The following is a 16,001-nucleotide window of genomic DNA, read 5'->3' on the forward strand; positions in this document are numbered from 1 at the left end:
AAGATTAATGGATTTATAATCTTTCTCTATTCTCCTCTCCCTCGATTTTAATAACAATATGAGATCAAGAGAGAGATTCGGTCCCCCAACCATTTGGGTGTTTATGTGGACTACAAAGTGGTTTTTGATGGTAAAAGTGCCCAAACACACCCTAAACATAACTGTGGAAATTTTAGGTTTTTCAGCATCTCGAGCCACGAATGAGCTACTGGGTTGAAGCCGCAGGCTAAGCTAAAGAGAAGAGAAGAGATCAGTGGCTTGGCTTTTAATTAGAGATATAGAAAAATGGAGAATACCACCTAATTGAACAACAAAAGTGACTAAGATGTCCAAATCCAGAGGCCAACCGTACAAATTTGTTTATTAACTTCAAGGTGGTCAGGTTTGGGATCCCAACCCAACCATTTAAACTAAAAGAAACTTAACCTACAAATTTGTGTGGTCTTGTTCATACCACAATGCCCTCTTATCCTTTATTAATTACTTAATTAGGAAAGCCTAATCCAGTACTCCTAGTCCCTACTAACCTACTTACTGTGATATGCTGTGGATTAGCAAGTGAGAGGAAGCAAAAAAATTGTGTTTTATTTTCCAATTCACCCCTTAACTCTTTTTTTTTTTTTTTTTTTTAATAGATAGTATTCAGGCACACCTCAACTAGTTTTTTAGGACCCTGAAGTTGACGACTGGATAAATTCCCTCAATGGTCACCTCTATTAATGTCTATAAGGACTCAAACTTAAAAACTCATATTAGATCTCTTTACTCTTTTACCATCAAGTCATTCAGTGATGGTTCACCTTTTAACTTGTAAAATTATTATTCTAATCAATTTGTGAGCACTTATAATACACTAATAATTCAAACCCAATCTGGTAATTAATTAAAAGATTAAAAGTAAAACAAGTTGTGAATACACATTTTTTTTAATTCAACTTGTATAGAATAAAATACTGAAATTCAATTGAAAAGACGTATAACGGTTTATGAAGAATTTCACGTATTCTACCATATACATTTGACGTAGTAAATGTCTCGGGCTAATCAAACAATTAAGAATAGTGACAACTATTGTCTTACAATATGATTGAAATGCTGAATGGCATAGCTGAAATTTATCTAAACACCGAGTCTACTTACTCCAAGCTCTTCTAGAACAACTGAACTCCATAAGTCATACTGAAATTGAGTATAAATTGAGAGCATCTCCTCACTCCCAAATCACCAACTTCTTTAGTTGATAACATTACCGAGTTTGAGAGAGAGTTTTAGAGAGAGAGCAAAAAGTGAGAGAACAAAAGAAGTGGATGATGGACACGTCCGTGAATCCCAAGACCGAAACCATGTTCCCTCTTTCATCTTTCTACCCTGATGCTGTATCTGATACATTTGTGGTTTCACAACAAGGTTAGTAGCCTAAAGAAGAATCACTTTTCATCATTTTTTGCATACTTTTACGTTGATTGTTATGTGTTTGTCCTTAAACTTTTGTTCATGTTTAGGTGGAGAAGTAAAACAACGACGAAGACGCCGTAAGAACAAAGGAGGTGAAAGTAGCCTTTCTAAGAAGAGGAAGCTCACTGCTGAGCAACTGCTTCTTCTGGAGGAAAGTTTTGTGAACGACCAGAAGCTGGAAACGGACCGCAAGGAAGAACTGGCTTCCCAGCTGAATCTTGACCCTCGACAAGTTGCTATTTGGTTTCAGAACCGTCGGGCCCGTTGGAAGACCAAGAAGATTGAAGAAAAACTTACACAAATACAGACTTCTCATGACAGCATCATGTTAGATAAATTACGCCTCGAGTATGAGGTATACTTCTCTCTTCAGTTTTCATGTTAAATTTCTATTTCTAATTTTATCAAGCTTTGGTAACCTTGAGTTTATGTTCTTGAAAAATAAATACAACCCATCAAACTTATTCCCATGTTGAGTTGGCCGGCCTCTTCTTTCTCGCGATCCAAACAGGGAGAACTGCATTTCAGAGTAACTGCCACGTGTTGATTAGTTGGACCCGGATAACTCAAGATATTATATGAAACCATATATTACTTAACTCAAGATATTACGGACCCGGATATGTAATTCACGTTTTTCTTTGTGTATTAAAGTGGTCCGTCTTAAATTAACCGGGTATTTTTTTTTTCCCATTTAACACATGATTTCACATTCTTACTCAACATGAAACTAATATATTATTTCTGAAGAATATATGGTAGTTGGTGGTAGCTGCTTGCTTCGTTCCGTAATTGATGACTGGTGGAGTTATTTAAAAGAAAATGACACTGACTTAAAGCATCTTAAGTCATAACCATTAAAAAAAAAGGACCAAATGCCTGCCTGCCATTTATATTTGAAATGAGAATGAGCTCTGGGCTCGAAGAAAGCCATGCCATGCTGTTTCGTTATTCGTTAATCTATCTATTCAAAAAGAATTGACAAAGGGACAGAATACTGCCACCTCATTTGACAGTCCACAACGTCCGTACACATATATGAATATTTTTTTAAAGGGTTGTTGGATTTGGGCCTTTTAACATATGAAAGCCTAATGTAACTTGAATTGCAGGTGTTGATGCTGAGACAGGAACTCTCTGAAGCTCAGGCAAGGATCCAAGAGTTGACCGAGCATCCCAATGATGCAATATCAAGCAACAGTCCGCTAGCAAGTACAGTCTCAATGGAAACAGCGAACTCTCCATTATTTAGGGAATTTGGCGTTGAAACATACGACGATATTTTCTATGTGCCACCTGAAAGCGCATCAAGCGACTACAATGACGGCTTTGATTATGTCCTATTGTTTGATTAAGCCAAAGCAATGATGCATTAGTTATATGTTTATTAGAATGCTTTAAGTAGTCTAGTGTAGATAATTAATGACTATCCTATGTAATTATATCACTGCTGTGCGCCTTTCACTCTATGTACTTAACTACAAAAACTTGTCGTATGAATGGAAACTAGTAGTTGACTAGTTGTTGTGGTGTAAATGTAATATCGATGTTTATTTTTAATTTATTTATTTAAAAGTATAAGAACATGATTTCTCATGTGAAAAGGAATATACATATTTAAAGATATTGACTGATAATGACTGAGCATATATAATAAAAATATATAACCCCACCATTGCTATAAACAAGTATGAAAAGAGGACATCCATTACAATTTTTAACCAAATAATATAGGATAAGAAACACTTATTTAAGGAAATTGCATATACGCCTTATCTTAAAAGTTATTTTGTAATATTCTCTTTCTTCTCCAAATAAATATCATCTTGTATCTTGGGCACCCTGCACAGAAACTTTGAGCAAATCTTTACATAAAATATTTATAATATAGAATCCTTTCGAAAAATCTCCCACCAGTCAATTAGAGTCAAACTTTTTTTTCCAAAAGAGCCTACCTATCAACTTAAGATAACGTGGCACAAAGAAAGTGACATTGGGCAGCAGTGAAAACTTGAAAATTGGTACTGGAATCACAATTGATAATCAAAGACTTATGTGCTTAAAGTTTAGTTACATATTATTTGACGTCAGCATAGTATTGTTGGAATCATATTCTTTAATTATATCCTTGAATATGCTACACTTTTTTTTTTTTTTTTTCACCGATGGTGTATAGGCCAGTTTGTACGCACCTCAACTAATTTTGTAGTGCCCTAAAACTATTGGTCGGGTAAAAGCTTCAGTGGCCAGTGACTATCCCTATTAATGTCTTGAGGGACTCAAACTCAGGAGCTCATATAACCTCTTTTTGCTCTTTTATCATCAGGTCATGCAATGGTGGTTAATATGCTACACATTATGATCTCATGAGTAGAACATCTCATTAATTATAAAAGGAATCGCCATTTCTTCGAACATCCATTCATTATTAAGAAATTTCTCACTTTAAATATGATTTTTTTTATATGTCCTTACTTTGAGTACAAAGTTCATATTTTAATAAATATATTTAAATGTTAATATCTTTAAATTAAAGTATTTTTATGTTGCTTTGGTGACAATTGCTATTGTTGGGAGTCGCCTACGACAACATCGACATGTGAAGTACAAACGAGCGACGATTTGTTGTTGAGTGATGCGCAATGGTGAAAGTAAGTATGACCTTAATTCTTATTAGTAATTTTATATTACAAACGAATATAGGAATCATTATTTCATTCCCTCTCTCATCCCATCCCATTCTCATTCTCATTTTCATCTCACACAAAGAATTAGTAGAGTTGATAGAGTGCGGCATAGAGTGATATAAATTACAGAAAAATTGGGATCGGCCCATATGCATTTGTTTTTGTAAGGCAAAAGCGTGAACAGCCCATTCGATTTAAGGAAATTTTGTATATACGCCTTACCTTAAAAAGTTACTTTGTAATACTCTCTTTCTTCTCCAAATAAATATCATCTTGTATCTTGGGCACCCTGCACAAAAAACTTTGAGCAAATCTTTACATAAAATGTTTATAATATAGATTCCTTGAGAAAAATCTCCCACCAGTCAATTAGAGTCAACTTTTTTTTTTTTTCCTCCAAAAAAGAGTCTTACCTATGAACTTAAGATAACGTAGCACACAGAAAGTGACATTGGGCAACACTAGAAACTTGAAAATTGGTGCTAGAATATTTACAGAATTCTATTTGTTCTCAACCTATATCCTTTTTTTTTTTTTTTTTTTTTTTTTTTTTTAATGACTGGAGGTGTCCAAGCCAGTTTACGCTTACGTCAACTAATCCCCTAGAATCCTGAAACTATTAATCAAATAAGAGCTTCAATGGTTACCCATATTAGCAATCGAGGAGGGACTTGAACTTAAAATCTCTTGAGTAATACACCCAAGAGTCTCTATCGAACCATTCAGTCACCCAAAGGTAGTTAACTCAACTTAGATCTTAATTGATAATCACTTTATAAATATATGTTGCCAATACATATGTACTTAAAGTTTAGTTACATATTATTTGACATCAGCATAGTATTGATGGAATCTTATTCTTTAATTATATCCTTGTAGGGGTGTAATCAAGCCGAGTCGAACTGAGTTTTTCGCTAATTGAGCTTGGCTCGGTTACTGTAGCAACGAGCTCGAGTTTGAGCTCAAGCCCAATCAAGCTTGGAAAAGCTAAATCGAACTGAACTCAAAAAACTGTTGGAAGCTTGAATTCGAATTCGAGCTCAAGCCAACTCGAATTCGCACCCTTGGTTGTACTTCTGCTTGTGCCTCTAAGTCTAGGGATGTAATTGAGCCGAGCAAAGCTGAGTCTTTGGCTAATCGAGTTTGGTTCGATTATTATAGCAACGAGCTCGAGTTCGAGCTTGACCCAATCAACCTTGGCAAAGCTGAATCGAACTCGAACTCGAAGTACAGTCGGAAGCTCAAATTCGAACTCGAGCTCGAGCTCGAGCCAACTCGAATTCTCACCCTTGGTTGTACTTGTGCTTCCGCCTCTGACGAATCTTAACCAAACCTTTTCAGAGGGAGTCACGAAGGAACTTCTCTTTTAGCAGTAGTTGCCTATAGAATGAGTCAATGAGAGCTTATTTAGAAAGATGCAAAACAAACATGTATAATTATAAACTAAAATTGAGAGTGAGACGGGAATGAGAGTGTGAGTGAGACAAGAGTCACGAGAAGAAGCATAAGGATTCGTTAGAGGAGAAGGAAAACAGCGAAGGAGAGACGGTGATGAACAAAGTAAATCGACGAAGGAAAGACAACAACCAACAAAGTAAATCAGCGAAGGAGAGATGGCGAACGAAAGAAGGCGACAGACAAAGTAAATTGGCGAATGAGAGATGAGGACAAACAAAGTAAATTGGCGAAAGAGAGAGCTTTTTAGAGTTAGGTTTGTTTCTAATTTGATTTACCAACTCCCAAATCAATTTTGATTTCATTTGATATAATATCGATGGATTTGCAATTTTTTAAAACTAAAACATATCATAAATTCATATGGCCCCCTATTACTTTAAAACCTAGCAAATAAACCCTCATGCTCGCGAGCTTTATCAATCGGGTAGTACCGTGTTCGAACTCAGCTCGAGATTGTAATCGAGCCGGCTCGGCTTGCACTTGACTTGTCCCAAGTCGAGCCGATTTTGAGTAAATCTCGAGTCAAGCTCGAGCGGCTTGGCTCGACTTTCACCCCTACCTCTGACGAATCTTGACCAACCCTTTTTAAAGGGAGTCCTAGAGGAGCTTCCCTTTTAGCAGCAACTGCCTATAAAATAAGTCAATAAGAGCTTATTCAGCAAGATGCAAAACAAATATGTATAATTATAAACTAAAATTGAGAGTGAGATGGGAATGAGAGTGTGAGTGAGACGAGAGTCACAAAAGTGAGATTGAGAGGCTAAGAGTAACATACAAAACTACGAGTGTGAGTGAGATTGAGACTTTGAGAGGCTGTAAAATAAACATTACCTAAGATTGAGAGTCTAAGACAAGAGTCACGAGAAGAAGCAGAAAGATTCGTTTTCTTTGGAGGAGAAGGAAAATGGCAAAGGAAAGACGGTGACGAACAAAGTAAATCAGTGAAGGTAAGACAAGGAACGAAAGATGGCAACAAACAAAGTAAATCGATGAATGAGGGACAACAAACGAAAGACGGTGACAAACAAAGTAAATTGGCAAATGAGAGAGCTTTTAGAGTTAGGTTTTATTTCTAATTTGATTTACCAATTCCCAAACCGATTTTGATTTCGTATGATACAGTATGGGTGGATTTGCAATTTTTTAAAACTAAAACATATCATATATTTATATGGCCCCCTATTACTTTAAAACCTAGCAAATAAACCCTTGAGCTGGCTCAAGCTCGTGAGCTTCACGAGCCGAGTAGTACTATGTTCAAACAGTGTTGAGCTGGTTTGGCTCGCACTCAGCTCGTCCCAAGCCGAGCCGATTTCGAGTAAATCTTGAGCCGAGCAACTTTCATCCTTACTTCTGACGAATCTTGACCAGCTCTTTTCAGAGGGAGTCCTAGAGGAGCTTCTCTTTTAGTAGCAGTTGCCTATAGAATGAGTCAATGACAACTTATTTAGCAAGATGCAAAACAAACATGTATAATTATAAACTAAAATTGAGAGTGAGAGTGAGACAGGAATGAGAGTGAGAGTGATACAAGAGTCACGAAAGTGAGATTGTGAGGCTAGAACTGAGAGTAACATACGAGACTAAGAGTGTGAGTGAGATTCAGACTTTAAGAAGCTGTAAAATAAACACTACCTGAGATTGGGAGTCTGAGACTAAGAGTGAGACGAGAGTCATGAGAAGAAGTAGAAGGATTCGTCGGAGGAGAAGGAAAATGGCGAAGGAGAGACGGCGACGAATAAAGGACATTGGCGAAGGAGATACGGCGAATGAAAGACGGCTACGAACAAAGTAAATCGACAAATGAAAGACGGCGACAAACAAAGTAAATTTGCGTTTGTTTCAAATTTGATTTACCAATTCCCAAATTGATTTTGATTTCAATTGATATAGTATGGGTGGATTTGCAATTTTTTAAAACTAAAATATATCATAAATTCACATGGCCTCCTATTACTTTAAAACCTGGCAGATAAACCCTCGATTTGGCTCAAGCTCACGCGCTTCACAAGCTGAGTAGTACCGTGTTTGAACTCGACTCGACACAGTAGTCGAGCTAGCTCAGCTTGCACTCTGCTCGTCCCAAGTTGAGCTGATTTTGAGTAAATCTTGAGCAGAGCGCGAGCGGCTTGGCTTAGCTTTCACCCCGACCTTGAACGAATCTTGACCCGCCATTTTCAAAGGGAGTCCTAGATGAGCTTCTCTTTATGTAGCTACCTGTAGAATGCATCAATGACAGCTTATTCAGCAAGATGCAAAACAAACTTGTATAATTATAAACTATAATTGAGAGTGAGACGGGAATGAGAGTGTGAGTGAGACGAGAGTCACGAAAGTGAGATTGAGAGGCTAAGATTGAGAGTGTGAGTGAAACTGAGACTTTGAGAGGCTGTAAATAAACATTACCTGAGATTGAGAGTCTAAGAGTGAGACGAGAGTCACGAGAAGAAGCAGAAGGATTTGTCGGAGGAGAGGGAAAACGGCAAAGAGAGACGGCTAACAAAAGACAATGACAAACAAAGTAAATCAGCGAAAGAGAGAGCTTTTTAGAGTTTGATTTACCAATTCCCAAATCGATTTTGATATAATATGGGTGGATTTGCAATTTTTTAAAACTAAAACATATCATAAATTCATACGGTCCCCTATTACTTTAAAACCTAGCAAATATACCCTCAAGTTGGCTCAAGTTCGCCAGCTTTACGAGCCGAGTAGTACCGTGTTTGAACTCGGCTTGACACTGTAGTCGAGCCAACTCGGCTCGCACTAGGCTCATCCCAAGCCGAGCTGGTTTCAAGTAAATCTTGAGTCGAGCTCGAGCCACTTGCAAGCGGCTCAGCTCTGCTCTCATACCTAACCTTGAATTTGCTACACATTATGATCCCATGGAGTATAATGTCTCATTTATTATAAAAGGAATCGCCGTTTCTTCCAATATCCATTCATTCTTAAGAAATTTCTCACTTTAAATATGATTTTTTTTTTATGTCCTTGCTTTGAGTTCAAAACTTATATTTTGCCCCTTAAATAAATATATTTAACTTTTATTTATTTTATTATTTAATATCTTTAAATTAAAGTACTTTTATGTTGTTTTGGTGACAATTGTTATTGTTGGGAGTTGTCTCGACAACATCGACATGTGAAGTACAAGAGAGAGATGATCTATTTTTTCGAGCTGTTGACTGAAACGCAATGGTGAAAGAAAGTATGACCTTAATTCTTATTAGTAATTTTATATTAGAAACAAATATAGGAATCATTATTTCATTCCCTCTCTCATCCCATTCCATTCTCATTCTCATTTTCATCTTACACAAAGAACTAGTAAGAGTTGATAAGAGTGCGGCAAAGAGTGATATAGATTAATCTTACAGAAAAATTGGGATCGGCCCATGTGCATTTGTTTTGGTAATGTAAAAGTGTGAACAGCCCATTTGATTGTCCTCCAAAACACCTCAAATTTCAAAGCTCAACACACAAATGGAAATTTCTAAATAAAGTTATACTCCCATAAACAACTGTAGATAAGAACATACTCTTATGGAGGGCTAATCTCTAAACATTGCCTTAATTATTGTGTTTGCTTATGCTCCACACTTTTCATTTCCACCTTACTTTGCTCTTCTTCCATAAATAAATACCTTCTCAGTTTACTATATATTCTTTTTGATTGAATATAATTTCCGTATTTCATCAGTTTCCATATAATAAGGTGGTACACGAGATGGGAAACACATGATAAGTTTATGCTTTATTTATCAACTTGTCATAAGTGACAACATACTCTGCTGTAATAAGTTTATGTTTAAAGATTTGGAAAATCTTCAAACCTTTGACTTTAATTCATACATACAAAGGATAAGGTTAGACATATATTACTGAATCTTGATAAAGTATTTCCATTTGTTTACAACTTACAAAAATAATTACAAAAGTTGGAAACAAGGGGAAACAGCTCATTTATTTCCAAAATTACTTTGCTGGTCATTTTACTTGTTTAAGTAAATTAACCCAAATATCAAATGACTCATTTACCCTTTTTTTTTTTTTTTTTTTGGGTAACCGGGATGTCCAAGCTTACTTGCGCACACCTTAACTAATTATGGGGATCCATTCAATACTGTACAAGCCTAAAGAACCAGATAAGTTATAATGTTATTGTAATATAGTCTCAAGGTTTGAACCAAAAAACTTAAAGAAGAGAACAAACCTCCTTAACCATCAGGTCAATCCCTTGGGGTTCTCATTTACCCTTATTAACCCCAATATTACGCATAAACTCACTTTTAAACGGGATAGTCACCTTACCACAAACAAACTTAATTAATCATTTATTAAAGTAATTAATGAATATTTTTCTAAATAAGTACATATAATTTAGATAATTAACTTTCCAAAACTTCCCTCTCTTTTTAAATTCCTCATTTCTTCTATTTGTTACATTCTCTGTTCCCTTGCACCCCTCATTACAAAGCTGTCAAAATTATGGAAAGTTTTGTGAGCAAAGACAGAGAGTTGTCTCAACTCTCTTTGTCTTACTGTGGTTCAACCATGAGCAATACCACAAGTTTCCTTCCACTCACAACAACGTTGGATGCTGAAGAAGAAGAAGAAGAAGATTTTATTTTCAATATTCATAATTCTTTGTTGGTTGATCCCCGACATGTTTTGCTTGGCAAAGTGACCGGTGAAGGGTCTTATTCGATCGTTCACCAAGGCATGTAGGTTTTGCTTCTTCTTTTTTTCTTCATGCGTTCGATAAATATTTACATTGTGTGCATGACTGCATCTTCTTGAATTTTCTTGTCCTTTTATCTTGTGTTCTTGACTGTTGTGTTTATTGTTTTCTTTTGACTTAGGACTAACTTTGGTAGTGGAATTTTGGTTTTTTTCCTGTAATGACAAAACTCTTTGAGGGATAAGGATGTATAATGAGTTCAATTGGATTGGTGTTTGGCTCTTTGAGATGTTAATTTGCGATATTAGTGCAAATATTTTAGGTTTTTATTTTTTCATCATTGAGTAACTGAACAATGCTATCTTCAAATTTGATCTTCTTTGCTTTGTGGGAAAGTCAGTCCATGTGCAATTTCTTTTATTTTGAGTAGAAAAGGAATTTGAGGTTGATTCACCAAGGATAAAATACAGAGAAATGGTTGTTCTGTTGCTTATTCTAGCTTTTGTAAATTTTATCTGTTTCGAACTCCTATTAAACTGTCTGTTTCTAGAGATGTATTATAATAATGATGATGTGTCACCTAATCTATATACATATTTTATCAAACATATGTATATAGATTAGTGTTACATTATGGGAAGAACTTTGAGGTTTTAATTACATTAGCTGGTCGATTGGAGTTCCATGCGGATGTTTAGTATTTTGGGTTTTATGTCGTGGCATTAAGATGATTGTAGAATTCCATCTGGGAGGTTCAAGTTTGATATGATGGATCACCAACCGGCAATGCTTGCCTAATTTTTTTTGGTAATATTCCGATATAATAAGTTACCTGCCCCATTTAATCTCTCATTCCACTTGTGGAGCTAGCATAATATGGTATTCTTTTGACAGCAGATTTTGTAGTTTTAAAATGATCATTTAAATTGAAAAATCAGAGCTTTTGCATATAAATCACAGTGAAAAAGTCTAATTAGGAATTTTCTCCAAGGTAAATGCATCAACAGACTGGAGAAATTGTTATGGGGGAATCTTTGAAGTGTATTGAAGCAGAAATAAGATTATGCATATAGGAGAACATGAGTAGTATTAATTTTTTTCTTCTAAAACATGTGTTGAAGTTGAACCAAGTAATTTTTTATACAAAGTGCTAATTTACCAGCCTTGGACTGAATGTTGATTAGGCATATATTTATTGTATGTGCTCTATAAACATCTTTAAGTCTTGTAATCTATTTCTGTCATAATCTAAAATGTCACATCCTGATTTTTTAATGCTAATGCTTGCTGGATCATATATAATGTTAGTTATGAGTCCAAGCCTGTTGCCGTGAAAATATTACAGTTGCATAAGACACCTGCTCTCAATCGTAAATATAAACTGAAATTTCAGAGGGAGGTCACCCTGCTATCAAGGACAAATCATGGAAATATTTTGAAGGTATTCTTCTTTATTTCCTATTATATATATGCATATATAAGTATATTAACACACATGTGATTTAGTTTTTCTCGTTTATCCTCTTTCAAATATGTTGCAAACCAGATAGAATGGTGAAGAAACAACTTAAACTTCTTTATAACTTTCTGTTCTAAGGTAACAACTGACTTTTTCCTGTTATATGCATACCAGTATAAACAACAGATGATCTACATTTTGTAAGAATACTCTTTTACCTTAACATTTGAGAATTTGAATGCGTTATCAAGCATTCTTTTTCAGGATTACGATTAATATTTATCATTATTAATACTTTCTTTGCATATGCATAATCTTTCAAACAACTGTAGATATGCCCTTCTTAGACAATTGAAACGAAGCGCTTTGGATGGTCAAGACTGCATAGTAGCATGTATAATGAAAAAAATATGCCACCATGAATCCTTCCCCCAAATTATCTTCAATCATTATCATTACCGATTGATATTTAAATGAATCAGCTACTGTACACTTTTTCCTTTATATGCATATATTATCCATAATTCTTGAACCTTGTTCATAGCTTGTACCTCTAGTTATCAGACAAGATGTAGGTACAGAAGTTACACATTCATCAGTAATATATTTAGTTTCCATTTTGACTTTCAAGGAATACCTATTTCCCTAATCATATTGAGGCGAGATTGAACTTCTGACTACTCACCTAACAGATACCATACTCTTGTTTGTATAATCCTACGTTTAAAAATACCGCATAAATGGCTTCCCAAATGAACTATAGGGTGTCTGAGGATTGCCTTGATGTACACATTATACTGATTATTTTATAAGTTAACAGATAATTCTTCATTTATGGAAGATATATCCTCTGGCATAATGAATCTGTCGCAAATCGATTATTTTTTCAAAGTAGAAGACAATTGGCTCCTGGAGGACAACATTCTTTTATCTTCATTATGTCTTCAAATTAGGCCTTCAATTAACTGAACTTATTTATCTGCATCCTTAACTTCAAAAAGTTTTGTTGACTATTAGATATTTTGGTTTCACAAAATAATTTTTCTGTACACATAATGATGTCCCTGCTATTTTTTGTTTTCTAGTANTGTTACATTATGGGAAGAACTTTGAGGTTTTAATTACATTAGCTGGTCGATTGGAGTTCCATGCGGATGTTTAGTATTTTGGGTTTTATGTCGTGGCATTAAGATGATTGTAGAATTTCATCTGGGAGGTTCAAGTTTGATATGATGGATCACCAACCGGCAATGCTTGCCTAATTTTTTTTGGTAATATTCCGATATAATAAGTTACCTGCCCCATTTAATCTCTCATTCCACTTGTGGAGCTAGCATAATATGGTATTCTTTTGACAGCAGATTTTGTAGTTTTAAAATGATCATTTAAATTGAAAAATCAGAGCTTTTGCATATAAATCACAGTGAAAAAGTCTAATTAGGAATTTTCTCCAAGGTAAATGCATCAACAGACTGGAGAAATTGTTATGGGGGAATCTTTGAAGTGTATTGAAGCAGAAATAAGATTATGCATATAGGAGAACATGAGTAGTATTAATTTTTTTCTTCTAAAACATGTGTTGAAGTTGAACCAAGTAATTTTTTATACAAAGTGCTAATTTACCAGCCTTGGACTGAATGTTGATTAGGCATATATTTATTGTATGTGCTCTATAAACATCTTTAAGTCTTGTAATCTATTTCTGTCATAATCTAAAATGTCACATCCTGATTTTTTAATGCTAATGCTTGCTGGATCATATATAATGTTAGTTATGAGTCCAAGCCTGTTGCCGTGAAAATATTACAGTTGCATAAGACACCTGCTCTCAATCGTAAATATAAACTGAAATTTCAGAGGGAGGTCACCCTGCTATCAAGGACAAATCATGGAAATATTTTGAAGGTATTCTTCTTTATTTCCTATTATATATATGCATATATAAGTATATTAACACACATGTGATTTAGTTTTTCTCGTTTATCCTCTTTCAAATATGTTGCAAACCAGATAGAATGGTGAAGAAACAACTTAAACTTCTTTATAACTTTCTGTTCTAAGGTAACAACTGACTTTTTCCTGTTATATGCATACCAGTATAAACAACAGATGATCTACATTTTGTAAGAATACTCTTTTACCTTAACATTTGAGAATTTGAATGCGTTATCAAGCATTCTTTTTCAGGATTACGATTAATATTTATCATTATTAATACTTTCTTTGCATATGCATAATCTTTCAAACAACTGTAGATATGCCCTTCTTAGACAACTGAAACGAAGCGCTTCGGATGGTCAAGACTGCATAGTAGCATGTATAATGCAAAAAATATGCCACCATGAATCCTTCCCCCAAATTATCTTCAATCATTATCATTACCGATTGATATTTAAATGAATCAGCTACTGTACACTTTTTCCTTTATATGCATTTGTTATCCATAATTCTTGAACCTTGTTCATAGCTTGTACCTCTAGTTATCAGACAAGATGTAGGTACAGAAGTTACACATTCATCAGTAATATATTTAGTTTCCATTTTGACTTTCAAGGAATACCTATTTCCCTAATCATATTGAGGCGAGATTGAACTTCTGACTACTCACCCAACAGATACCATACTCTTGTTTGTATAATCCTACGTTTAAAAATACCGCATAAATGGCTTCCCAAATGAACTATAGGGTGTCTGAGGATTGCCTTGATGTACACATTATACTGATTATTTTATAAGTTAACAGATAATTCTTCATTTATGGAAGATATATCCTCTGGAATAATGAATCTGTCGCAAATCGATTATTTTTTCAAAGTAGAAGACAATTGGCTCCTGGAGGACAACATTCTTTTATCTTCATTATGTCTTCAAATTAGGACTTCAATTAACTGAACTTATTTATCTGCATCTTTAACTTCAAAAAGTTTTGTTGACTATTAGATATTTTGGTTTCACAAAATAATTTTTCTGTACACATAATGAAGTCCCTGCTATTTTTTGTTTTCTAGTAGATCTTCAGTTAACAGCATCACTAATTCAGTATATTTATTTGCTAATGCAGTTTGTTGGTGCCTGTATTGAACCAACCATGATGTTAATTACTGAATTTATGGGGGGTGGTAATCTTCAGAAGTACCTATGGAGTGTTCGCCCGCAATGTCTAGAACTGAAGCTCTCGATAAGTTTTGCATTGGAGATTTCTCGAGCTATGGAATACTTGCATGCTAATGGCATTATTCATCGTGATCTGAAGCCAAGTAACCAATTCTCTTTTGTTATAGATTTCAGTTCATTGGTTGAGCAGCTGATCAGTAAAGTCTGGAGCTCTGTTTTCGTTTGGACCTTATCTCCTCCCGTTAATGATTTTTTTTTTTTTTTTCGTTTTCCAAATACTTGAGAACCTAGTCATTATTTCTTTTACTTCCTACATGCGTGAATAGCTCAAATATTTTTTATCCCTCACCAATAGTTGAAATGGTTGAGACTTGAGACTTCTTCAGTATTCTACTTCTCATATATTCACCACGTTTGTCTCAGGTAATATACTCCTGACAGAAGATAAAAAGCATATTAAGGTGGGTGACTTTGGGTTGGCTAGGGAGGAAGTTATGGATGAGATGACTTGTGAAGCTGGTACTTATAGATGGATGGCTCCAGAGGTAATTTGTCTTTTGTTTTTTGGTATCATTACTGAGTACGATCACAGATCATTCTGTTAAATCTAATTCTTTTTCTCTTCTGAATTAGATATTCAGCCAAGACCCTATTCCAATCGGAGTGAAGAAACATTATGACCACAAGGTGGATGTATATAGCTTCGCAATGGTTCTGTGGGAGTTACTCACAAATACAGTTCCCTTCAAGGGGAAGGAAAGCATGTCAGTAGCGTATGCCGCTGCTAAAGTATGTCCGTAACTTTCCAACTTTAATCACCAAAAACTTGCAAGATTTCAGCCCAATTTTTAAGATTAAAGTTTCCTTTCTTCCAGAAATTGTTTTCTACACATAGTACTATACAAAATTTTCCCTGAAATCCATAAGTGATAAAATTTGAAGTAAACCTGACTCTTCACTCAATAAGACATTATTAAAATGGAGGATTATCCTTTTTATAATCTCTTTAACATTAATTTGAGTAACATGAGTCATTCTTTCAGAATATAAGGCCTAGCGTGGAGGATCTTCCAGAGGATATTGTCCCTCTATTGAAATCTTGTTGGGCACTGGACCCAAAAGCTCGGCCAGAATTTAAAGAAATCAG

General features: G+C 34.9%; 2 protein-coding genes across 2 annotated transcripts; both read left to right on the plus strand.

Annotated features, from left to right (window-relative positions):
• Positions 1-1,245: 1,245 nt before the first annotated feature.
• On the plus strand, positions 1,246-2,810 carry LOC116107416 (homeobox-leucine zipper protein ATHB-40-like). The gene is made up of 3 exons (XM_031393692.1): positions 1,246-1,407; positions 1,503-1,810; positions 2,568-2,810. The coding sequence occupies exons 1-3, from the start codon at positions 1,308-1,310 to the stop codon at positions 2,808-2,810; spliced, it is 651 nt and encodes a 216-aa protein (XP_031249552.1). The 5' UTR covers positions 1,246-1,307.
• Positions 2,811-10,088: 7,278 nt separating this feature from the next.
• Positions 10,089-15,996, plus strand: LOC116107418 (serine/threonine-protein kinase STY13-like; the record flags this gene model as incomplete). Its single annotated transcript, XM_031393694.1, has 6 exons — positions 10,089-10,324; positions 11,590-11,722; positions 14,802-14,997; positions 15,278-15,399; positions 15,488-15,643; positions 15,898-15,996. Coding segments are annotated over exons 1-6 (942 nt in total), but the record flags the coding sequence as incomplete, so codon positions are not given.
• Between the last annotated feature and the right edge of the window lie 5 nt (positions 15,997-16,001).

This window comes from Pistacia vera, unplaced genomic scaffold (assembly GCF_008641045.1).
Source record: "Pistacia vera cultivar Batoury unplaced genomic scaffold, PisVer_v2 Contig538, whole genome shotgun sequence".
Lineage (NCBI taxonomy): Eukaryota > Viridiplantae > Streptophyta > Magnoliopsida > Sapindales > Anacardiaceae > Pistacia > Pistacia vera.

Coding starts and splice junctions, on each gene's coding strand:
- LOC116107416 (XM_031393692.1), top strand. CDS start 1,308: ATGATGGACACGTCCGTGAATCCCAAGACCGAAACCATGTTCCCTCTT. Junction 1,408..1,502: donor ATTTGTGGTTTCACAACAAG/GTTAGTAGCCTA, acceptor GTTCATGTTTAG/GTGGAGAAGTAAAACAACGA. Junction 1,811..2,567: donor AATTACGCCTCGAGTATGAG/GTATACTTCTCT, acceptor CTTGAATTGCAG/GTGTTGATGCTGAGACAGGA.